The 26,122-nt window shown below is 38.2% G+C and overlaps 1 protein-coding gene across 4 annotated transcripts in view; it reads right to left on the reverse strand.

The window, feature by feature from the left end:
* Positions 1-3,107: 3,107 nt before the first annotated feature.
* Positions 3,108-26,122, reverse strand: part of SLC44A5 (solute carrier family 44 member 5) — a 63,621-nt gene continuing 40,606 nt past the window's right edge. For 2 of the 4 annotated variants that reach the window (XM_023932222.2, XM_023932221.2), the window contains 15 exons: positions 24,805-24,928; positions 23,831-23,914; positions 21,122-21,234; positions 20,562-20,693; positions 17,722-17,821; positions 14,758-14,850; positions 13,744-13,831; positions 11,807-12,069; positions 10,653-10,747; positions 10,198-10,301; positions 8,886-8,959; positions 6,971-7,041; positions 5,984-6,072; positions 5,262-5,346; positions 3,108-3,303 (listed from right to left, as the gene is read on the reverse strand). In XM_023932222.2, coding sequence (XP_023787990.1) covers positions 3,191-3,303; positions 5,262-5,346; positions 5,984-6,072; positions 6,971-7,041; positions 8,886-8,959; positions 10,198-10,301; positions 10,653-10,747; positions 11,807-12,069; positions 13,744-13,831; positions 14,758-14,850; positions 17,722-17,821; positions 20,562-20,693; positions 21,122-21,234; positions 23,831-23,914; positions 24,805-24,928 — 1,628 coding nt within the window. In that variant the 3' untranslated portion in view covers positions 3,108-3,190. Of the gene's footprint in view, positions 3,304-5,261; positions 5,347-5,983; positions 6,073-6,970; positions 7,042-7,343; positions 7,672-8,885; positions 8,960-10,197; positions 10,302-10,652; positions 10,748-11,806; positions 12,070-13,743; positions 13,832-14,757; positions 14,851-17,721; positions 17,822-20,561; positions 20,694-21,121; positions 21,235-23,830; positions 23,915-24,804; positions 24,929-26,122 lie in introns of those variants that run through there. The other 2 variants (XM_086841976.1, XM_023932223.2) reach the window with 1 other exon arrangement.

Genomic DNA, 26,122 nt, shown 5'->3' on the forward strand with positions numbered 1-26,122 from the left:
CGTGCTGGGGAGCCTGCGGGTTCTGGGGCCCCCACGCCCTGTGTCCATCAGCACCACGTGCACAGAACCAGCGCAGCTGGTGGCACTGTGGCCACTGTGTCACCAGCTCCAGGGGGCTCAGCAAAGCACATGGCATATTTTACCGTGTTCCACTCTCTAACGTAAAAATGGAATTTTGAATTTTATACTAAACCAAGCAATAAAGTAAAAGTCCAAATCCATAAGTGTCAATATTAGTACTCCTCTGTGGTGCACATCTGCAGACTCTGGCCCACAGGATTAACTAGGAACCATTATAATAAGATAGTCTTGAAACAAGTTAGGTGAATCTTTCCCAAGTAAAGATTTCCATTAATTTTGACTTAGTAATTATTAAGAATTTATTTTTAAAAAGCCAATTTTAATATTAAATAATTACTACTTACTTACTGAATTACTTATTTATTACAATATCTACATGGTATTGCTTTGTATTTTCACAGTTCTCGTAATTATATCATAAGAAAATGGCTTTCAAATTTTCTCCTCAGAAATGATGATCAGTACATTCTAAATACTTTCACAAAATAGTGAGAGGAGCAAATTTATACATATATATTTTTTACCATATATAAATAATAATACAATTTAAAACTTTCACTTTTAGAAATTCCTTTAGTAAATGCATAGGTTTGTTACAAAAGTTTTCTAATCAAATAACTGTATACTATTTCTATAATGTTTTATTCCTACTAAACGCTGTGGTTACATTCATATGATAAAAAAGCAAGCTATAATCAGAAATATGCTTTTTCAGTTGAGCTCCCAGTAAGACACTCAAGTCCAGTAGAAATATAGATTATGTAATGCAGTTTCTTTAGCTGAAAATTAATCAGTAGTATTGAAACAAAACAAAAAAATGGTTTACAACATGGATTGTAGTGAGACCAACAGCTTCTTTAATCACAGAATGGTTACACATACCCCCAAAAGTTACCGACTAAATTCTCAGAAAATATTAGAATCATAGGGGGTTGTGTAATCCATGCCATGCACATAATGAGAAATGAATGATGATGATGATGATGATGATGATGATGATGATGATGATGATGAAAAACTTCATCCCTCAGGAGTCCTTTTTTTCCAAAAGGTGGGACTCTCAGTCCTTTCTGAAAGTCAAGTTTACTCTAGGGTATCTCAGGAGCAGTTACCAAAATCTAAAGGTGCCTATAATCAATAGCAACATTTGAAACCATATGCCTTTATTTTACATTATTTGAGTCCAAAACTGAACCCCCCATTTTTGCTTCAGGGAAAAGGGCTCCAGCACCCATTGGACCACAGAGAAAGCTTACAAGGACACTCCCACCTGCACCTCAGGACACTGAATTTCAAGATCTTGCCATGCCTATGACTGCAAGCATGTGGATGGTGGTCACTTGTGTATCAACATGACCCCAGACCCATGGCATGAAGGAGAGTGTTACTGCCTTTGCAGTGATCACAGTTACCACAAACAGAGCTGTAAATTAAAGAGCAAAATCCCACTGGGCTGTGGATGGTCAGTAAATTTTCCCTAGAAACTTGCCTTCAAATCATCTGGAAAAGAATTTGCATTTCTTTTTGTGACACCAATGGACTTCTAGGGTTAGGAACATATTTCCAGATGCTGAACTCCTGTCACAGAACTGGCAAATGTATGGCACACGCCACTCCTGAAAAGTGGACAGTACTGGAATAACTTCTTCAGTATGCTGGAATCCATGAAAACTAGGGGCTGGCCTCAGTATGGCTGGGACCTTGGCTCCCCCAAGGGGACTAATAAATTAAAATACTTTTAGCTCAGTCTTGGCAGTAACAGACCTGAGAAACTCTCCAGTGTTAAGACCTTTTCCATCAGCAGAGCTGTTACTTAATGGCAGTGACTATAGGATATCCACTACTGGGAGGGTCATAAAAGACGCTGAACGTTAACGTGCTTTCTACCAACAGGTGTATTAATGACTTTTAGTACTAGTAACTGGGCAAATTTAACAATCAAAAAGCAAACTAAATCTTTAAGAGCATCTCAGTACTCCCAGTAGTTGAATAATTCATCCTGTATCATGAGAAGACTTGAGTTCAATGTCCTAGTACCTCACTGTGTGAGCCCCTGGGAGCACAGAGACATGCAGGAAGCACAGCCCTGACCTTCTGCACCTGCACAGTCATTCCAATGGCTTGGTAGGAGCCCTTCTAAGCTAGGCAGAGACAATGAAACTCCCTGTGCACACACACAGAGTAAAGACTTTCTTTCAACGAAAAAAAAGAGTGCATTTAGTTTCATTTCAGTGAAGTTCAACTTCCTTATAACACAGAACGCAATCAGAGACTTGTCAATGATAGGGGAATATTAACACATGTGCATCTCTCTTAGACATCAGCTAAAAATTATACATTCACCATCTTGTACCAGATGAAACCTCATTTGTGTGAACCACAAATCACTTCAGCTGCAGTGGGACCTTCTCTCAGTTATATCATCTTTTAAGCACAACTCCCAGAAAACTTCACGTTAAGTAGTATCAACTAAAGTCTTTTCTGACTACCTTCTTTGGGACCTGCAGGGTACCATCATGTCTTAAAAGATGCAGTTGTGGATGTGATTAAAATATCACTACGTTTTTCAGTGTAGGGAATCATTAATGCATGTATAATCACAGTTTAAATAGCTGTGAACCAGCTTGTACAAAAAAATACAATCATAGCACCATATTTACAAATTTAGTACCATCTCCTCGTTAACTAGAGTCTCAAACTATCTTTTTTTTATGGCTAATTAGGTTATACTTAGTGCTTTCAAAAAATTGCCTGATATTCTTTTACAAATATACACTTATAAGAAGAAACATTATCAAAACTGCTGTCATCTAACGTAGCAACTTGTATTACAAAAGTTATTAAAACATCATTATACACTTATAAAAGTTTCAAATTTACATTTTCCTTTTCATAGGCACTCTATAAACTAAAATGTGGCCTTGTTTTCACAGCTGTTAGTTTAAGCATTTAAACTAGTTAAATGTTACCAATGTTGCTTTTTTTTTTTCCCAAAAGGAGAAAAGAATCACCCATTAACCAGAAGCATCATTTACAGTTTTTACTTTTGCCTACTTTATACATGTTTTGCTTAAAAGTGACACTTTTTGATGTTGAGATTTAGTGTTCATTATCCCACTGCCTTCTTAGGGCTTAGCTTCTTCTTTCCTAGAATTCGGTGGAGGCTAGCTGACATGAAGTAGGGTTTTGCTGTAGATCCATCATTCCTTTCCAGGTCTTCACCTGAATTTACACAGCAAAACCAGTCAGAAAAGGAAACAATCACACACACAGACACACAAACAGAACTGAAAAAAGGAGGGAGCAAAACACCCAACATTAAAAGAAAATCAAGGTGATTTAGCTTTATTATTAAGCTGGCGAAAGACATTATAAAATTTCTATTTTCTTAGACCAAAAGAGGTTTTACATGAAGGAGAGACACAAACATCTTGCCATTTTTTAATGATAGCAATACATCCATTTTATTGTCCAGATCTTTGGTTTGGCAGTATAGGTGGAAATTTTCAGGAATTCTCATTCCTTCACTGAACCCTGGCATTTTGGAAGCCTCTTGCTAGAAAATATGTCACGAAGAGAGCCATGGAGTTAAGCACTTTCTAAAACTGGACCATTTTTCACTGCCTAAGATAAAGTTCACTTGAAAACCTGTTGCCGTGAAGTAATAATATTCTATCTGATCTATTGTTCTTTTCTTAATGGGAGGCAGAACAGAATATGAATTTAAAACAACAAGGCAGACATTAGTTTTTTTCCTATGGAAGGTGATGACTAAATCACTAGTCAGGGTTCAGCTCAGTTGGTGCCATGCAGCAGTGACAGACCAATGAACAGTTACATGCCAATGGGCAGTCGTGAGTGAGTGTCACTGAAACTGCAACCCTGCAGAGGCAGACAGCTGGACCTCCAGAGCCAAGATGAGAGCCTGAGCTGTAAGAAGTGGCCAAAGAAGCTAGAGGAGGCAAATCTTAATGTATCTCCATGGCAATATATACCATGTGTCTCTGGAATAAACTAAAAGGAAAATATATTTGGTTTTGAGTGCACCAACAAATGTGCTATAGTCCATTCTAAATAACAAAATAAATAAATAAATATGTAACAGTAATAATTCAGAAATTTATTTGTGGCTTAGCTTATTTCTTTGACTGTTATTAGTGTTATGTCTGCTTGTGTTCACGTTTGCTTACTTTCTTATGGTGTGAACCATAAGCATAACACGAGATAAATAGGATGTAGTTCTGAACTAGATAGTAATTTTGAGTTTTCTAACTGATCTTGTTATTGTGATTCTTTGGCAACCCAGTTTTTCAGAATCCCTGCTAACCTTAGTTTCTAGGGAAGCAAGATAAAAGTGAGTGTTTAAAGAATCAGTATTACCATGTTTACCTCACTTCAGTAACCTATAGTGCGTATTTATGAAAGCCTATGACTATTTCCCTTAGTACCGTCAAATAAATTGCAAATTGCAAGAAAAATCATTACCATGTAACTAACTTCTACTTGGACCTACCAGAATAGCTTTCATTATAGAAAAATACAGCACATGGAAGGTACTACATGATAAGGATGCCTGCTTCTTATAATCACATTCTAAATTAAGAACAACAGATTTCTTTTGTGATTTTAGTATTCTCTGACTGTACAGCCTGAACAGTAGTCCCTTCGACAAGGCCCATGATTTTTTGCCATTTGGAGTCCAAGGGATAGTTTCAAGTGGTATTTTATAGAATCTTTGAGGTAATTCAGCATAATACTTTGTTCAGGATTATGAAACTGAAAAGCAAGTACCATCTATATACCAAATAATATATTTGCCGTTGTCAAAATACTTAAGCAAATCAATACTGTACAGAGCTCTTCACAAAGCACCAAGAAGCAAACTTAATGAAATTTAAGGACAGTTGAAAATTAAGAACATTAAGAAATTAAGAACAGCTGAAAAACAAAAGCCAGATATTTCCATAAAACATAAAGCTACCTTACACTTCTTAAAGTAATTAAATTTGAATACTAAAGCACGGAAGACTATACCACAGAGACAATATGAAAAGAAGAAGCTGCTAATTTTTCATACAGTTTGCTAGTATGTCACCAGATTCTGTAAGAATGGATAAGGTGATTTTCAACTCCTCTTTCCATGACTTGCAGGTATTACTGAAAGAAAACGTAGTACTTACAAAAGCAGAGGAAAAGTGTGTCGACACACATTGCATAGACGCTGAAGAACCCGTGTGCAACTAGGTAGGAGCCAATGATGACTGTCTACAAAAAACAAACCACAATAAACCCCCAAATTTCTTTTGGCACCACTGTGGTAGTATTAATGTAAGTCAGAAGGCTAGTCTGCTAATCAAATTTAGAAGAATTTAATGTCACCTCTGTATTTCTACCAGTATTTACTACTGCTGTGGACAGGGATCACAGGTTCAAGATACTGCATTCTAACATAGTAGTAGCTTCTAGTTTCCCAGCTTGAAATAGTTCCAAACTGGAACTATTTCAACTTCTGAGGAGAATATATGTCAAGAGTATTTTGAAATCCTTCAAGAACCACTCAGCCTAGAGATGTTCTGAAGCTTAAGGGGAGGGGGCAACAAAAGGAGAAAGAGATGCATTACAAGTCCTTTCCATTAGAAGACATACTGTGTCATCAGTGTCTTGCTGTCTGGGAAGTCTGAGATGTAAAACCTAATTTTTCTGAAGGCTCAGAGTCACTGCAGTGCCACTTCTGCCTGAAGGATCCCGAGGACTGGAGTACAGCAGCTCAGTCCTCACTTGAGTGGATACTATGATGGGATACGCTGGGATGCTGACCAAAGAAGCTGTTCCTAGACCATGCTCTGAGTACTCCGAGTTCCTCAATGCCCCAAGCATTCAGGAGATTAAATGGTTGCCTTACCAACAATGGTACCCAGTAGTAATTTAGCATTGGCACTTCCTGTGCAAAGACTGGTATTCTCTGTGTGAAGAAAAAGAATGCAAGAACACCTGCAAGAAGCACAGGCAATTAGTGATTCCCATGCTAGCTCTGATTTCCCATGATCTAAAGAATGGATAAGACAGACAACAGATCCAAGGCTGGTTTCAATAAAAGTCTGTAAACAATACATTCTTCAATACTAATCATCAAACAGAAGAGACATGTAAATGAATAAATTACCATAAAGATATTAATGGGCCCAGAAAGACTACTGAATTTAGCAGCAAAATAAATAAATAATGTAATTCTACAGTGATGACAAAATACTGACAACTTGTATTTCTGAAAGTGCTTCCTTTAAAAAATAGAAAAACACTTTTTTGTCACAGCAAACCATGAATAATCTCCTTGATATTTACTGATAACAAAGAAAACCCTATAAGGATGCTAGAAATATTCTATTTATTTTACTATAGCTTATAGCTGTAATGAGCTTGAACACAGCAGAGCTTCAGGTCCATTCCTGCAGACCTGTACCTTCACAGCTTGTAGGCAGTTGTCTGTTAACAGGTGAATCTCATTTTCAATTTTGTTCAGTTCTTACAAAAGGAGAACTGACTGTGGCTGACTTATTGGATGTGAATTTTGTTTGATTCAACTATGATGCATGGCTGCAGGAGTCCTTGCACAAGCCACACATGCAAAAGCTGTAAAAGCAATTATAGAAAAGATGCTGCCAAGGCAAACTAGGTGCTGGGCAAGTGGGAGAAAGGGAGAAAATAAAGAAAAAAGGTTTTAGTTCAATCTAGCAAACCCTAGAAACACAGAAAGAGATTTCCGAATACTCAGACCAATGAGAACCTCCAGCTGCTAACTAAGCATATATGAACATGGCAGGCGTGCTTGTGGGCACCAGAAAATAGAGCACACAATTTAGAAAAAGAAACAAACAAACAACTGGCTTACCCACACCACCAGCAACAAGGATTTTCCCCAGAAATAGAAGGAAGTCTGTAACTTTGTCCAGAACTGCAACCCTGTTTAGCCAAGGACAAATGATACATAATCATCACAAACCAGACATTTGTATTCTTTCTCCTTAAATCTATGGATAACTGCAAAATATGACCAGAAGCTGTCTTCTCCTGGTTTTACAACCTGACAACACAACACCACAGACAGGCAGTGCTGAGATGGGTGCTGCTACAGCCTAATCTCAGGAGGCAAAAAAACACTGAGCCTTTGCTGAATAAGGCCTTAATGTGGCAATGCTGCTACAGGATTGACATGAAGACTGTTTATTCCTCAAGTTGGTATAAAAAAAAAATCAGCCAACCCAAAACTTCAAAATATTTTTATTTCAGGCTTACTTCTAGGGGAACAGATAAGCCAAGCCAGAATAGGGGAAGTACACATCAAAACAAAAAGCAACATTTATGTAGATTGCTGGTAGGCCTCCTTTCAACTTGGTCTTATCTGGCCATCTTTCATGATCCCATAACATGCCAAATCTACTATTTTAAGATATCATGGTACAACATGGAAGGCAGGAGACTTCAAAGCAGGAAGATAATCACAGATGAAAGACGACAGACAGAAAAGCTGACAGTAAATCTGCAGCTCTCATTGAAGCACAGAAGGGAGTTTCTGCTCAATGTCCTGCCAGCCTGTAGAATCAGAAACTGCAGATAAATAATGGGCTGAAAAATGAACTTTGTATCGACAACCTCTTGACAGCATTGAGGGCCATATTACCATTATGGATATAGTATATATAGTCCTAACTACTGTGAAAAATAAATGTTAAGAACTACTAAAGAGACAAATCATCATTAACCTGTCAGAATTCAGATTTAGCAAAATACACAAGATAAAAATACCTTTATTTGAAACAACAGAATTATATGTCTAGCTTTTAACTGTTCTTACTGATTTAGAGCAAAATCATAAAGAGCAGAGAGATGATATTCTGTAAGGAAATAAAGGTAGCTTCTCCTCTCTGTTGCACAGCCTTTACTCACTATGGACATCACTGTCCTGATATCAGTGCAGGGTAACACAGTGAAGATATTTCATCTCCCAACTCCAGTTCTTTCCTCTTCTTTCAGAAGCATAATTTCCACTTTCCTCTTTCAGCCTTCCCGTCCATTTCTCTCCTCCTCCCAATCCTTCACTTAATGCTTTAAACCACCTAACCAGCTTTACTGTGTCTCTTGCTTGGTAATTAGATTGTGTGATATTACATCAATATGGCTTGCTCCTAAGTTATTCTCCCATGATTTTTTGATCTTACAATAGCAAAGGAGGAGCCAGGAGCAATGGAGGGAAGTACTGATGAGAATGGGGAGTTTGGCAACACACTTGGTAGTGAAAAAAAGGGCCAGGAAATTTCCAGGCATCAGAGGAGATCAGGTTATGTTAAAGACAATCTTTTTGAAATTAAATTATTCTGTCTTCTTCCACTCTCTGACACCTCATAAGATTTCTGAATGAATCTGAAGACTTAAGTTTTTCTGCTTTTCCATTCTCACACCAAGTTCAAAAAACAAATATATGGCAGATGATGAGCATCCCATTCCCATGTATCTGCAGATCTCCTCTCAGGGCCTCCACTTGTTTCTTGGAGGCATTATTACAATATACTGGATATTTTGGAATTTAAAGAACCAATCACAACAAAACCATAAGATTACATCAACTCTGCATAGGTTACTGTACTGGCCAGCCTGCTGTTACACACTGAGTGCAAGAAGTGAGGGCCATGTCTGAGGACAGAAGCAGCACTCAGTATATGGAAGAGATATGGGAGAGGAAAGAAGTGTGCCCAGAGTACAACAGCAGAACTCCAAACATTTCCAAGGACAGGGAGATAGTCCCTTACCTCACCACATTCCGCATGAGCAAAAAGAATGCTTCCTTTGCTGAGGTGCAGAAGTTTTTACCATATATGGCAATCTGCAAAATAATAGTAGCTGTTAAGTATTTTAAATAATTAGGATAGCGTCTCGTATGCCAGGATCTATCTGCATGTAATGCATAGCTCTCCCTAATATGTGGCCTTGAAACTCAGATGGAAAGAAATCAGTTCCCTCTGTCACCTGCTATTTCTCAACACCTCCCATCAGGCTGCGACAGAATATTATCCATCCTTCCCCTTCAAATCACCTAGCAATGAGCATGCCACCTCTTGTGATCTCACAGGCAGTAGACCCAGTACTTGGTTTGCGAAGCAGAGCAAAAAAGGTACTTGTTGAGGGATTCTCCCTTTGCTAGTTACCTACACTAGATTTATAGTCAGTGGAAAAGAACAGGCACTTGTAGAGCTGAAGTGAGCTGACCCCTGCAGTTATCTATCTCCTTGGACCTGATGTTGCATTCCCTGAAGAAGAAATTGGCATAAAGTAAGGTAGCTAAAGTTATTCAGGGACAAATCCACATCTTCCTGGAATAGTGTCCAGCACGGTAAGATATACTAGAACAGCTCTCAGCTCAGACATTTTATGAAATGTAAAAAAGATTGTCAAAATGCTTCTTCTTCAAGATGGCAATAATTTGAAACATCAACACAGGTTGTAATGGACCACTACAGCCACCTCCTTTGAGACAAGAAGTCTGTGAATGTACCACTCAATCACTGAAACTGCTTCAAGCCAGAACATCCTAGGCTGAAATCTGTGTATATTAATTTATGTGAAGATTTCAAACTTCTTGTATCTGGAAGCTAAGAAGGCTTATTTGAGAGCAATATGGCTGATGCTGCTGCTAGTAGAATTTGTGCTTTTAACTTCCAGGTGGAAATACAATTATCACATCCCTTCTGACCTCCTTATTCAAATACTGCCTCCAAAGAGAAATGTCATCAACATTCAATATGAAATAAGTTAATTTTTCTGTTGAAACCAGGATATCAATGACTGAATTACAGGGGCAGTTAACCAGTTATTCCATCCCTTCCCAATTATTTTGGGAGTTAGAGTGATGGAAAAAGGCAAGAAAAAAAGGAGGCTCAAATGAGAAGAAAAAAAAAAAATCTTATTTTTTCATGGTAGAACCACATGCATGTACTGAAAACTCCCATAAATCACATTATTTATTCAGCAGATTCAAGTATTGCTGCCTTCTGATCAACTACTAGCATCTAGGATATTTCAGTGTCCTAGATAGGGAAGACCATATGCAGATACAGCACATACCATGATGTAGGCATTTCTGTTTATAAATTTTAAGAATTTTTCCAAACACCAGAAACAGCACTTGAGGCAGCAGAGTAGGAATCTAGTGAAGGAGTTCTGAGTACCTGAAAAGAGCAGGAGAGAATACATCATACAGAGAACTCATGAGCAGTCTTCAGAAGATCTTAAATTGTGACATTTCTTTATTTCTAGGTATGGACTCTCTCTCTCAACCAAATTTAACTCACTAGCTTTCAATCAGACCAGACTCATATCCCATCTAAACTTTGCATTAGGTTCCCAAGATCATAGACTCAGTTTGAGTAAATGAACACAAATTTACTGGCTTCAAAATAAACTACAATGGATAATGTTGAATTAGTCTCTTTTCCTTGCTAAAAAAGAAGCTTGGGAGAGTAAAGAAGTAATTTAGCAAGGAAGGTCTTAACAACTTATGGCAGATTCATAAATCTCACCTTTCAGTTTGTGATCCAGGTACTCCAGTATTACTCTAATAAGTTGGACAATCGCAAGAATTAAGGCTCCAAATGCCAGTGAACCTGTATGGTATCTAAAAACAAAATATTCGACTGTTACATCACATGTGTGCCCATGTACATGGATATAAGTATGCATATGTGTATGTATATACAAATAAAATCAGAAGTGAAGGAAGGTCCATTAGTGGGAATTACACAAAACTAATGGACCTTCATCCTGATCCACCAGAGGAACAGGATGAAGCCATTGGTGCTGGTGCTGTTTGTGAGTCCTGTGTCTGTCTCTCAATCTGTGTACACATCTGTTGTACACATGTATTTCATGTGTGTGTCTACTAAGAGTACCTGCTCAGCATTACAATTGGTTGGACCTAGGGGCAGGGAGCTGCAGCAGCCTTGGTACTGTAAGGCTACAGGATCCAGCCTTCCCCCAATAACTACATCTTCCCAATTGTGCTGGCTGGATGGACTGTGGTTTTTTTTATAGTAGCTTGTGCTGTGCTATGTTTTGGGTTTTTGTCCAGGATAGTAATGATAATGCACCCATGCTTTAGCCACTGTTGAGCAACATTTGCACAGCACCATGGACTGCTCCGCTCCTCACCCCGCTGCACTGGTAAGCAGGTTGGGGGTACCTGAAGAGCTGGGAGGGGACATGGCCAGGATAGCTGACGTCAAATGATCCCAGGGATACCTCATGCCATACTGTGTCGTGCTCAGCAGTATCAGCTGGTGGAAGGAGGGGTAAGAGGGGAGCATTTGGAATTTTGGAGCTTGTCTTTCCAAGACACTGCTATTCATGAAAATTCTGTGCTGTACTGGGGATGGCTGAACACATGCCTGCCTGTGGAAAATGGGGAATGAATTCCTTGTTTTGCTTGTGCATGCAGCTTTCTTTTACCTATTAAACTGCCTTCATCTCAGCCCATGTGTTTTCATATTTTTACCCTTCAGATTCTCTCCTCCATCCCACTATGGGGGAGCAAGCAGGCAGCTGAGGGGGACTTAGCTGCCACCAATATTAAACTATAATGCTGACTAATAATTTTCTTATATATTCTAAGACTGGCTTCTTTAGTTGTAAAAAGAGCACTTGTCAGACGCATGACAAGGCTCCCTTCCAGACTTACCGTATTGCTCGTCCAAATGAAGAGAAGAGTGGCCACAGTGGAATATCAGCTGGCTTTCGATAGGCCCAGTAATAAGAGGCAAAGGCACCAGCAAGGGTACACTGACCCAGTGCAATTGCAAAGTTCACCAGCCAGAGAAAGACAAAGGCATTGGCTAACTGGAAGATGAAGATGTACTTATGGTACAGGCCTTCTCCTCCATAAAAAGCGAAAGTACACTGAGCACCTGGGCACAATTTAGTCACATTGGTTGTGTTAAAAGTCTAAACAGAAAGAAAAAATAACACAATCATAAGCAATGAATTCTATATACATAGCCCCTGATATTTAGCAGGTTAATACAAACAATGTAACTCTGCCTGATATTTCATTAGCTCATTCAAAACTGCAACACTACGCAACCTGTTTACATATTTAAGGATTCATATCAAGGACTTATTCAGTCTCATGCAAAGACTTAAGTTTAAACTAGGTATTGGCAAACAGGGTTGTTAACCACATCCCTGAAACTCGAATAAATGGAATTTAAATTTCAGGAATCTACTTTTAAGATATATAAATGCTTCATTAAAGAAAATCTGCTCAATTAAGGAAAAAAAAAATACTTGAAAACTAGAGGCCAAATTGGATGTTCAGGTAAAATCACCATGGTTTAAATGAAAAACTGAGCTATACAATGTAATACAAACTGTGGATGTGGTCACAGCTTATGTATATCAGACTATTATAAAAAGGAGTCATCTTTATACTGAATTACTTTTCCCTATTTCTAGTGTTTATTTCACGTATTTGCTTGGTTTGGACATGAAATGAAACCAGATGAATTCTAATTCCTTTCTTTTGTAGTGTTCAGACATCAGCAGCTTGTGCATCACCACTGCAATACAATGAAACTTAATGCATCGGTTTCTGCTCATTGCCTCTTGTCCCATTGCTGGCCCCCAGAGCAGAGCCTGGTTCATGCTCTGCTCTCTCCCTGCAGACAGGGACAGCCAGGGACAGCCAGGGACAGCCAGGGACAGAGGGACAGCCAGGGCTGAGGGACATCCAGGGACAGCCAGGGACAGCCAGGGACAGCCAGGCACAGCCAGGGCTGAAGCCCCTCTCAGCTGGGGCGCCTCTCCAGGCTGAGCAGCCCCAGCTCCCTCAGCCTCTCCTGGGCACAGAGATGCTCCAGGCCCTTCCTCAGCTCAGGAGCTCCTGTCCCTGCTGTGCTGAGGATCCAGAGCTGGACACACACTTCAGAAGAGCAGAGATGCTCTTCCTGAAGCACCTCTTGACTGCCAGAACAAACTGCTGGCTCAGGGACAGCTTGTCATCCCCACCAGGATTCCCAGGTCCTTCTCCAAAGAGCTGCCCTCCAGCAGGTCACCTGCAGTCTGTGCTGGTGCATAGGGTTACTTTTCCCCTGGTGCATAACATTTGATAAATATTTCTATTTTTTAAAGAATCCTTAAATTCAAACCCATAGCCAAGTAAAAAAAATTTGTCTGAGGACAAAATTTAAAAAAAAATACAAATATTTCTGGAGCTTTATAAATATAATTATTGTGGCAGAAGTGGCTAAGCTTCAGCTTCAAATCATGGCTAGTCCCTGAGCAAGTCTGAGGTGCAGCTTTCAAAATTTACCACTGCCTTTGGAAAACCAAAAAAAAGACTCCTCACAAATTCAAGAACATCTTCCCAATATTTTTTTTTTCTCTTCCTTTCTCACCCTGTAAATTAGAATGTTCACATTTACAGAACAGTTTAGCAGAAAAACTAGTTTATGTCTGAAAAATAAGAAAGTGTTACCTGAATATTAGGTAATATTATCAGGTTTAACATGAGGTCTCATTACTTAAAACATGCACATTTTTACCAGAAGTGCATTTAACAGTGATTAAAAAATGCAATTAGTATAGCTCTCACTATAGGTAAATATTTTTCACACTTACCTCCGGGTCACAGGTCAGGTTTGCATACTTGCACAGTGTTTGATTAGCCATTACTTTGTACACAGGTTCTCCTGATGTGGCCAGAAAACTGAATGAAATATTTTAAGAAGGAATCACAAAACTGTGGTTTTTGTGCAACTTAGGATTCTGCAGTGGGTAACTACTAGCCCTAAAAAACTTGCGTAGATAACAGAAAACCTGCTTTTGATCTGAAGAGACATATCTGAAGATCTGACAGACAAGACCAAGTACTCTCATTACCTAGAGAAATAAGGCAGACTCATACCTGGAGCTGTAATAGCCCCTGAGCAGAACAGGCAGGGGGCATAACCTTGAAAATTGTCCCCATCTCTCCTCCACATCTATCTTTGACAAGGCAGACTATGCAGTAGTTCTTGTACTTTGCAAAATTAAATACAGAGCATAAGGATGAATTAACACTGCCCTGAAAAGCAGCAACTGACCCTCTTTGCCTATGAAAAAACAGCTGGATTTTAAATAGCAGTTTTCCCTTTTTTTTAGTCCTTACCAAATGCTTGCTGTTCAGGAACAAACAGTGGTTGCTGTCAGGCAATTCAGAGAAGATCGTGCACTGTATATTCTCTCACTTTTTTCTCATGTTTTTCTGAACAAAACACACACAACCCACTCTACCTCCAGTTAACTAAGAAACCATTAACAGCAGGCCTATGGAGCGCATAGCACATCAAAGACCAAATTCACTCTTCTCTGAGAGCCCTTTTCACCCCCTAGAGTCAACCTTATGCAGCACACAGGCTTTGTATGATCCCCCTGCCTTGGCCTGAATTTTAGTTCAGTTTTTTTTAATTCAAATAAAATCAGTCTGTAGATCACATGTCGATGTGCAGTATGGAAGACTGCATCAGAGGTGTAAGTGCTAAGTGACCAAACAACCCTATTAATATTGTTTTAATTAATGTGAAATAGCAGAAAATCATCTAGTCTTGCAGACCAGAAGACTTGCTTCAGATAGGTACACAGACAGAAGGATACACAGCCGTCACAGCCCAGTAGGAAATACAAATTGCAATGAGTAAGAAGGTGACGATTGGGTAGAACAGTGTAGACATTATATAGCCAATTGCCCTATAAAAAAAAAAAAAATCAATAAGATACAATTCCAGAAACAAGCTTTTTATCAGTTCTCTTCTAAGCAATTTTACCTTGAGAACCTTGTTGACACTCATAGCATAATCTAGTACTAGGATATCAGAATACTGCAGGAATTTTTTTCTTATTTCTTCAAACCTTGACTTTGTCATTTCTACCATTCCACTTTTATCAATGGTACTACAGTGAACTTTATCAAATTGCCATGTTCCAGCCTGTCTTCTACTTTCTCCTTCTTCATGACTGCTTCAGAGATCCATCTCTTTCTAAGCCATTACCTGATTTCCATGACATTTTCTTGCTAACTTTGCAGGCATTATTACCCTTTATGTCCTTATCTCACTCTGCTCATCCTGAGTTCTTCCTTCACTCTTACAGATCTGAAACTATCTTGTTCTATTTTGTATTTGACAACTCTCTTCTCAGCAACTTTCCTGCATTAAGTGCTAGCTATTCAGAGGCAGAGACAATCAACTTGTCTTTGCAATGCCAGGACAGACTGACACCTTCCTGCGACTATGTGACCTTCCTTGCACATGCTGTAACTAAGTGGCGCTCACCTATTACTACTGGAAGGCAAAACGAATAATTACCTTTTCCTGCTGACAGCTTAGAGAGGTTCTTTTAATATCAAGGCATACGTAGACTGATATTCTACTGCTAATTCCTGTGGCTAGAATGTGACTAGTGAGTAGGAACTCGAGCATCCTAGTTCCTACCCTGCCAGGGGCTTGTTCTCTGTAAATGGGAGTTGATACCAGCCCTCTTGGTAGACCTGCTGCTGTCCCAGAAGTGAACACTGCCAGCTGGGTATCTCACTGGATGTGAATTCAGAAAGCATGTGCTTTGTTCACTGCAGGCTGTTATGGGTTGGCTCTCCTTATCACATGCCTTTTTGTCTAGTACTATTTCCGATAGTATTTCTCCTGTGACATAGGGCACTTCTGATGCTATTTGTGTAATAGGATGTAGTTTCCAAAATGCAAAAGGAGAAAACTTTACTCCATTTTTAAAGGTAAAGTAGTAAATGCTGGGGCGAATGCAAGGAAACTGTTATGTGCAATCCAGAAGTTATAAGCAAAACATCAATTGTCTGAGTCTAGAGACAAAAGAGTCCATTACAAGTCACACAGGAGGACAGAGCCTTATGCTGTCTGAGAAACAATCACAACAAATTAGCTGTGTACAGCTAATGGCCTCTTAGTTACCATTAAGACCATTGGCTGTTATTCCAAAACACTGATTAACAACTGTTGTTTCTAACTATGGATTTCAAGTAAATTATTGGCATTACAACTGTAATATTTTTCAAAATGTAGCTAAAAGCTATTGAAAAACATAATGTGATTTCCAATCATCAGCGTCTTACTTTTTATCTTTCTAAATACAGGACATGGCCTGTTAAGTTTACAGTAATTACATACACTGTTTCATCTCATCCATTATGCAGGAGAGAAAAAATTTCACCTTCAAGTGACCCTTCCATGCTGCTGGAAAACTATAGAATGTTATTACTCATCAGCAAGAAGTTTATGAACTTTCTAAAAACCTTCTACCTGTCAAGGTTGTGAACAAAGGTTCTGAAGAATGTTAAAAGTGTTCCTGGATTTTAATGAACAAGAATTTAAGAGTATAATTTAGTGGTGCCTAAATTAATTGCTATGCTCTAATTGTACAGTAGCATAAGACAGGAAACAGATACCTGGCTAAATGCAGAACTTCTATATTTCTTAATCCCATGACATTTCTTAATCCCATGAAATCCCAAATCCCAATTCCCAGGAACCACAGTGGCAACAGAGATAGCAGAAAACCACAAGCAAGTGCATATAGATGAACTCAGAGCTAACTCTATGTGCTCTGAGAACACAGCCTTGCATTCAGGGCCTATGAGACCATAGCCTATTTGGAATGAAACCTATTTGGAATGAAACCTATTTTGAAATGAAGCCAGATGTTTTAAGTCAGTCAGTTTAAAGTCCATTTATTCTTTGTAATATTCCCATAAAAAAACCACAATAAAACAAAAACAAACAAACAAACAACACCCCCTACCCCCCCACCCCAAAGAAAAAAATAAGCCACCAACAAAAACACTAAGTGTTTGCACTGCGTAAACTAGGAACCACTGTTAACAAAGCCTATGCAGATTTCAGGAAACACACAGTGAAGGGGTCTCTTAGGCCCTAAACCCTCATATCCTGCTCTGCTTTCTTCTTTACTCAGAGCTAAAAAGAAATATCTTAGACTGCACCCTCTTAAAATGTCTGGTCACAGAAGTCTCCTTTTTTATTTATGCCTGTCCACACAGAAGTTTGATTGGAGCCAGAGGAAACTCCTAGTCTTTCCTAAATAGAAGCCACAGCCAAAACAACACCAATCCTCTACCACTAGTATACAACTCCAGGGACAATCCAATGACAGAGCAAAGCTGGCACTTCTAGGTCCCAGACTCCTACGAACAGCATACCATACTTAGCTTTTCTGCTGAGACACCTTCTTTGCTCTAAGGATATGTGGTAACATCAATAGTGCATGTATTCTTAAGGCAAAAGGTGGAGAGATAAGAAATACCTTACTTTAAAAGAGAAAGCTCTATTAAGCACAATCTCATTAAAAGGTAACTGGCATTCCTTGAATGCCTCCCCTGAACTCCTTGTTGAATCTGTTTGGCTCAACAAATGCAGTGTTGCATTTTAAACCCCAATTTGCTGCCCTTGCTAGCGCAAGATAGAGTTCAGGAAGAGTGTACTCTAGAGATCATTTAATACCATTCAACATATCCATATCTCTATCTATATAAAACATATATTATGTATAACATACATTAAAATCAAACAAACATACCTACTACCTTCCTTCAACAGTGCAATAGCAATCCGGATCCTATTTCTTAGGAAGATCAGCATCAGTATGATAATGACCTCAACACCACAAAGTATTATCACTGTAAAAAAGCAAATAAAGATAAAGAAGTTAAATTTATCAAGAACCAAACCAATATGCTGCCTCTGTAATTTTTTCCTCGTAGTTTGAATATTGTTCCTGAACCCTGTAAATTCTCTGCTTGAGCAGTTCTTTCTCCAACTGCACCTGCCAAATTTCAATCCCATTTCACAGGTTTCTAAGTCCCACTGTAAAAAAAATTATGTATGCAGAGAGTTAGTCAGAATGTGTATGACCCTGATATTTGTACTTTTAACAGAAAAACGGAACACATAATTCTCAGAGAAAGATAAAAATTTACTTCAATGTGAGTGCAGTATCCAGCCTTAGATACAGTTCATCCTTTACAAATTCTACTTTCCACAAACAGAATTTTTCTCGTAATAGAAGCATTTGTTCATACTATACTGTTGCTCATTTGTAGTGTTTAGATAATAATAAACAGGAGTTTAATAATAGGAGTCAAGTTTTTCATGGAGAGTGCATTTTTCTGATCTACATTGTTCTAAGATGTAGATGTACTAAAATCAATAAGTTTGTTTGAACATTAACCTGGCATGAGCTCCTTTCACCAAATTTGAGTTTAAAAAAAATAAAAATAAGAGACTAAGATAGGACCATTCTGGACAAATTACTTTCACCTTCCAGTTGTGTTGCTGGAATCATGCTCTAATATTAGAGAGCTGAGAACTCTTAGTTATAAGCCACATTTGAATCATAACTCTGATTTCAGTAGAGTCTGCTTCTGTCTGATTTCTATTTATGTTGGTTCAAAACCTACTTCTACAGTAGAAAATAAGAAAATTCTGTGAACTTCACCTAGAGCGGACTGAGCCTTTAATGCCTGAAGCACACATCCTCTGACTCTGAGACATACCCACTTATTTTTGGTGCTTCAGATTGTTAGACAATACTTCAACCAGCCCAGCAGGGGCAGGTTGCTGTATGCAGCAGGACCTGTGCCCTCCAGCTGAAACCAAGAAGTTCTGTGGAGGGAGAGGAAGACAGTAGGGACAGTACCCTTAAGTATCCCAAAACTTATACAAAGGTTTGCAGAGGAAGATGAGATTTGACTTTAGGTCCCTCAGTTAAGACATATCAGACCAAATAGTCACAGATGATGTTGAACTACAATCCCAAGTATTACCCCCGGCAGCAGAACTGCAGGTGGCAAGTGACTGCTGTGGTGCTCAGACCCATGGAACTTGTTCAGAACGAAGTTTTTGTTAAATACATTTCAATGCCATTTTCCCATGAAGGAATATATAAACAGGTTTCTTTAAAGTTGGTCTAATTCCAATTTGGCTCTGTTAGATTAATAGATTTGTCTGAAATATTGTGAAAAAGGCAAGTAATATCAGTACATGGTAAGTCCTCGACTAGGACTCTGACTATTTTCTTCAAGGACATGTAACTATCTACATTGCTGGGTGATTTTGGGAAAGCAATTTAACTCCTGAGTACCTCAATTTATTCTTGTGGAAGGGACACTAAACTCTAGATAAACTATACATGGGCTGCTAAGAATCAGGCAGGAGAAAAGCTTGAAGAGTTGATAATAAAGCATAATAAAGTCCTAATATTCTCTAGGGAGAGCATACTAAAAAGTTCTGCCTCAAAAATATATGTAGAAGATGCTTCATAAACTCAGTGATCCAACATGGAAGTAAATTAAGACACAAAGAAGAAAAAGGAGATTTAAGCAGTAAGGTATTGCTCTATTAATTTAGCTACCAATAGGGAGAGGCAGTGCTTTTGGCTATGACCCATCCATCATCAGTTAGAGTCTGTGTGTCTTCTAATAGAGCAGGAACAGGAGTGCAAGTAGTGTTTCACAGTTACTTCTTCTCTCTTCTGCCCCCGCTTTCTTGGGGAGGAACGTGTATGCTGCAGGTTCCAGGAGGATTTTATTTAATATGGTTTGTTCCAGAGCCTTAGATCAGACTCCAAGAAAATTCAGTGGCATAAGTGTAAACTGAAGGAGACCTCATTGTGGTCTTCAATATCCTCACAAGGGCAAGTAGAAGGGCAGGTAGTGATCTCTTCATTCTCATGTCCAATGACAGGACTCAAGGGAACAGCTAGAGCTGGGTCAGGGGGATTTAGGTGGGAGACCAGGAAAAAGTTCTTCCCCCCAGAGTCGGGCACTGAACAGCTCCCCCAGGACTGTGGTCATGGGCCCAAGGCTGTCAGAGCTCAAGGAACATTTGGACAATACTCTCAGGCACAGGGTGGGATTGCTAGAGTGTCCTGTGCAGGGCCAGGAGCTGGACTTTACAATCCTGATGAGCCCCTTCCAACTCAGAATATTTTATGATTCTAAGACACAAAAAAGTATAGTTATTAATGTGACTTATTAATCTAATTTCTGGGGCTCTCAAAGAGGGAGAAAAAAATATCTGATAGAGAAAAGTACCCTTCCATATGCAACTTCATCATGATGAACTTAATTATCACCTTCTGCTTTCCCCATGATGAAGACTGAACACACAGGAAGCAGAATGCTAATAACAAAAGATTTTTTCACTCTTATCACTAGTGTGATTGCATTATCTCCCCTTACAAATATACTAGTGTCCTTGAAAAAAGCACATTTTTACACAATACAGAGAAAAGCAATTCTGCTTGCTTCTCTGAGCAATGTGTAGAGGAGGAGATTTAACAAGGCAGAAAGTGTATCAAGACATTGACTGATTTTCCTGAATATCTATTAACAGATACCAAATTTAAAGGGCACTTACTAAAGGCTAACCATGTTTGCCTCAGTTGCAGGTACACTTTGAAGTCTGTCTGGAATCCAATATCATAAACAGTGAGGTCAGATCCAGGTATTCCTTTAAGATGATCATACTCCCAGTAACAATGCCAGATGCCTTTTAAAAAACAATCAATATAACAGGAACATGTCTGAAGAGGGCAAAGACAAATTTCAAAAAAATCTTACAAGCCAAATGTTTTGCTTTTGTATAAGCCTGTCAGGTAAGCAAATCCCAAGAATGCATCACTATGAGACTAGCCAATTATGATATCACATATATGGGAAAGAAATACCAGTACAAGTGATTACAGACTAAGCATACTGTGCACAAGTAATGCAGGTTGCTACATCAGCTGCTAAGTATCAGCACAGCTGAATTCTTACTACATTTTTCTGCATTTATGTCCTTCTCACTTAATTGTGTCAAAAACTAAGCACTAATTCACCCAACTGTACCATTTAATTGAAGTAACTACTGATTTTCTTTCCCCAGATTTAAGCAGTAAGAAAAAATAGTCTCAGAGGCTAGAAAATTACACCTACCATAACCTATAATACCAATCACACCAAAGATGAAAATCCAGAAGAGAACCCCAGCTGTGAACCTCAACAACACAAGGAAGAGCAGACTCAGCATCATTGCAATGAACAGCCCACTAGAAAGTCAAGAAACAGAAACACAGGAAAAATGAGTGTGAGAATCTATTCACTTGCATTCCTGCTACTCCAAATGACGGTCACTTCATCTCTCATAATAGCATGATTTGTGAAAATGTATTTCAAAATCTTTTTTATGAAATACATTCTCATGGCCATTATCTGCGATTACAAAGAGCTTATATATGATGATCTCACAGGGCAGAGCCTGAAATGTTTATGTGCACTGTGTTCTCAGGCTGGTTGAATGGGATTAATATAATGCCTTTTTTGTCACTTACACCAGCTGAAAAACTCACTGCCTTTTTCAGGCCACAGTCGAATCTACACTACAGAAAGTTAAATTGGAGGAATACCTATATGTGGGGAAGTTGCTGGTTTATGTCCTCCACAGAAAACCCCTGCTTGCAAAGAAACAATGTTAGTAAACAACATTTTAGGAGCTTCCTAGGAAAAAAAAATAATTAATTTTAGGAGGAAAGACATCAGGAGGTTAGGAGGACATAATTTCTACTCATCACCACTTCTACTAATCAGAAGAGGAAATGATCACGGCACTATGATGCATAGAAAGAAACTGTTAAAAGCCTTACTATGCAGGGCCTAGGAAAGATGTCTACAGTGCCTTCTCTTCATCAAGATAATAATAATAATAATAATAATAATAATAATAATAATAATAATAATAATAATAATAATAATAATATACTACTACTCCTGCTGCTGCTGCTACATAGAATATTTTCATTTCACTCCTAGAAAGCAAGTCCAAAAGGAGAAAGTTATTGCAAAAGGCTTTTTTCCTCCACAAAGCTTTCTAAACAATTATGAAGAAAGCAATATGAATATTAATCCCATAAAACAAATATCCAGCTCAGGTGCTTCAAAGAACATTTAATGTCTCATTTTTATTAAGTGTTACATCTGAATTTTTTATTAGTACAGACTCAAAAAAATTTAAACCCCCTTCTTACCTGTGTTCAGTAATTTTTCTTCTGAATGTTCCCAGCTTATTTAGCCAATAAGCAAAGCTAAAAAATGGGGTAGCCTGATCATAAAATAGCACATCAGCTTATTTAGTTAAACCTTTCTAAGCTTGCCTTAAGTCCTACCCCTTTAAAGGCTTCCAAGCTTGATATACTTTCGCTTTCTGAATGATTTACTGAAATTCAGAATGTATTCCTCAAGAAAAGTTGTCGTTTTGGAGTTCAATCATGAAAGCAGTAAATTACCCTTATCTAAAGTTATCTTTAGTATATATGAGTCCTAGTAACACCAAAACTGAGTACATAGTAGCAACTGTTTTCAACGGAGTAGTTCCCTTAAATTGAGCCTTGAAGCAGTGTTCTTTTGGGGTATGCTAAAAAGATTACAGCGGTTCTGTATTTAAATTTTAATCCAGCCTCCCTTGCACTGTCATCACCCAACATTTGATGTATGCATTTGATCTATGCTAGCACTGGGTGAAAAGTGTAAAGAAAATTACCTATCAAACTACCTTAAAGTGGCAACACTTCCTTACAAAAAAAAAGTAAAAATACCACATTCAAAATGTGGAAACCTGTTTCAAGATTTAGAATTTCTGTTCAAAAAAATGGTCTGTCTCTGTCCAGTGTGTTGAGTCATATCTCCTTTGAAAGAATCTGTACCATTAGCCTGATTTCATTAAGAGATAGAGAAACCCAAGCTTGCTGAATATATGTTAGTTTCCTGCTACCAAATATTGTGAGCTGAGAATCAAACTATGAGAAAGCTGTCTTTCCACCAGTGACTGACCTTTAAAAGTTGACAACTCATGTTTCTGAACTGACTAAATCACCATATTATTATCTAAAGTATGTATTAATTGTTATGGATTTGCATTCAGGATTGACTAATGTATGCTTAACATGTGCATGTTATAGGTTCTCACCTGGTGACAAGTTCTGTTCTTGATTAAATAGATCAACACACTGGTCCATCAGAACCAATATCAATGGGCTAGGAATTCACAAATACTGACATATTTGCTTTAGCAAAGTAGCTTCTTCTCTTGTTTCAGTGCTGCATTTTAATTAATTGGTGATTAACTAATATTAATTGCAAGATAAAGTTAATACTCCTCAATAATTTTTATTCTTGATGTTGCTTTGCCTGCTGCATTGGATTTATGCATTTATGTTGAAATTGAATATTATAATGGATGTAACTGTATATTGCTTGCATGAATTTTGAAACTATCTGTTTTATATATATGCTAGCGACACTTGGCAACTGCAACTGGCTTGAAAGTCACTTAATTAAGATTTTTCAGTTTTGGAGTTGCCACACGCATGGGTGCTGCAACAGAACACTGCACCTCTTGATTTTCTGTCTGGCAGAACATTAAAAAGCTATTCCAGATCAACTGACACTCCATGTATGTATGCTGTACTATCCTTACTTCACACACAGAACCATAACAATCTTATTATCACGTGTGATGAATGGAAATTACAGTTGCTCCTTGAGTTTTAAAGTAGGATTTGGACTAAATGCATACATGATCTATTTTTCTATACCCTGCACACTCCAGAATGAGTTTGGAAATGCTAAAATACCAACAAAAACCCTTACATTAAAATCCAATACCAAGAAATGGCATAGTCTTCAAAAATTTTCATTCCAACTGATCTTGCATCCAGGACATTATTGATGCCACTGAGAAAACAAAAATCAAAGAAAAGATTGCCTTAGGTAGAAAGTGAGAATTTATTTAAACAACAAGCAGGATCAGTGAAAGAATTTGAAATATCTTTGGCAGTGATAAGAGTATATTACAATTTTTCAGCCCCAGTTCTGTCACCAAGCAAACATCAATCACAGCAAAGAAAAAAACTGTGTAAGAATGTCTCTACAAGTCCTGAAAAATAATTTATTAAAAAGGCTTTATTGTCAGAATTGCTTATTATGTCACAAGACAAGTGTATAGCATCAATATTTGCAATGTACCAGGACACAAACAGCTGTGACTCTAGAACTGCAAATAGCACAGAACCAAGAAACTAGTCAATGGAACAACTTCATGGAACTGTTTTTCTATCCTGCAGAATGCTTGCCCATATAACTGTTTTCTGAAGAACAGCCCAATGCATTACTTTTTACCAGAAGCAGGAGCACTCTGATGAGGTGACATACCCAAAGTACTAGGCCAGTCCATGGTAGCAGAAAGGTCATCACAGAACAGGATAGCCAAGGCCATTACTGGCTGGCCTGAGTCCTGCAGCATGAGGACTGCATTTTGAACCTCATTTAACTTTCCTCACAAAACTTATTTTTGCTAGGAAAAACAAGAATGATTTCAAAAAATGACTGATACCATTGGACTAAAACTTTTCGTTTTAGTACTTTTTGCTCCTTTCTGCACAGAACAGTGCTGGATTTCCTTAATGTAACTTTGGAAATTCTCAGGCACAGAGAGACTATTTAATACCAAGTCTTGCTTGGGTACCCTCAGTCATTTGCTATGACGGAGTCTGATTTTTTTTTCCATTACTAAATTATTGCACAATCTCAGAATCCAACAAACACTGAAGAAATGTAAAACCTACTTTGCAGCTTCCCTGAGATCAGTTACATTTCTTGTTTTCCCTCTTCCATCTTTGAATGTAGTCTGATTTGCCACGGTCAACACACCATTCTTCGTGGAGAAATCTGGGAAGCATCTCTTCAGAACTATTCAAAATATCAAAACAAAGCCTGCATATTACATTTCATGTCAAGCTCCGCTTTTATCATGTGTGTTTTGTAATATATTTAAATAATTTCAGATTCACAGTCAATTGTTTTTCAACTGATTATCTAATAATATGTTGACTTTGACAAATCTTGGAAGAGCCATTACATTCAAGATTATGATTTCTATGCTCTGGGGCTTTTTATCTATGCTCAGGCAGGGTGGGATCATAGATTTCAACTGGAGATTCTAGGTCCTACCAAGTAAAAACAGTACTATACATAGGAGTTTAAGAATTTGTAATAAATGTGGAACTTACTCTCTGTCAGTATCTGGGCAGATTAAAAAAACTGCAGCTTCTCAAATACGCCATTTGAAGGTAATAATCAGACCAGCCCCCAGGAACAGATTCAACTTGACTGGTCATGAATCATATTAGCCCCCAAAACAATATATAACAGCAAGTGTCAGTTTCCTTATATGCCAGATGAGTTCCAGTATCAGCCACTACCACTAGATATTCTTGGAGATGAAGCAATGGAAAAAAAGACGGAAACAACTGGCTAGAGAGAGGGAAGATGAGATTACAAAGAAGAGAGAAAAGATGTTTGCATACTCATTTACACTGCCCTGTTCTTCACTGCAAACCATCCTTGGTTTCATTCCAAGGAGAAGAGCAGCTAAGTCCTCCTTCAGAGCTGTACTTCATATAACCATTCAGTTCTTTCCTTACCAGATTCCAACAAATACCAATGCCAGGGCTCAGTATTCAGTCTGGTGCATCTCCCCCAGCAATCATTCTGACTAAATGATTAAGGAACAAATCTTAATGTATCTTTTCCTCCCTGTGCAATCTTTGCCCCTTGATGTAGTCTAAAAGAATATAAGAGCTTCTTTGTAAATTATTTCATGTCTTTTGAGTCAGTACTTCAGTTTTAATACAAATTCATACTATGTTTTGAAAATTTAATCTATATTTTAATGACATGTTCCTGGTTTACATGATCCTTACTTTAAAGTATGGCAAAAATAAACAGCAATTTCTTATTTCCATAAGATTCTTGGTCAGTTCGACATTTATGCAGCTGAGACAAGCTCTGAAATCAGTGGTTATCTACTCAGAAACACTTGTTGACCATAGTGACATTTTTTGCCCCTTAATTCCTCTGTATGCCCTGTGTAGCCATCATTGC

The sequence above is a fragment of the Cyanistes caeruleus genome, chromosome 9, assembly GCF_971803275.1.
Source record: "Cyanistes caeruleus chromosome 9, bCyaCae1.hap1.1, whole genome shotgun sequence".
Taxonomy (NCBI): domain Eukaryota; kingdom Metazoa; phylum Chordata; class Aves; order Passeriformes; family Paridae; genus Cyanistes; species Cyanistes caeruleus.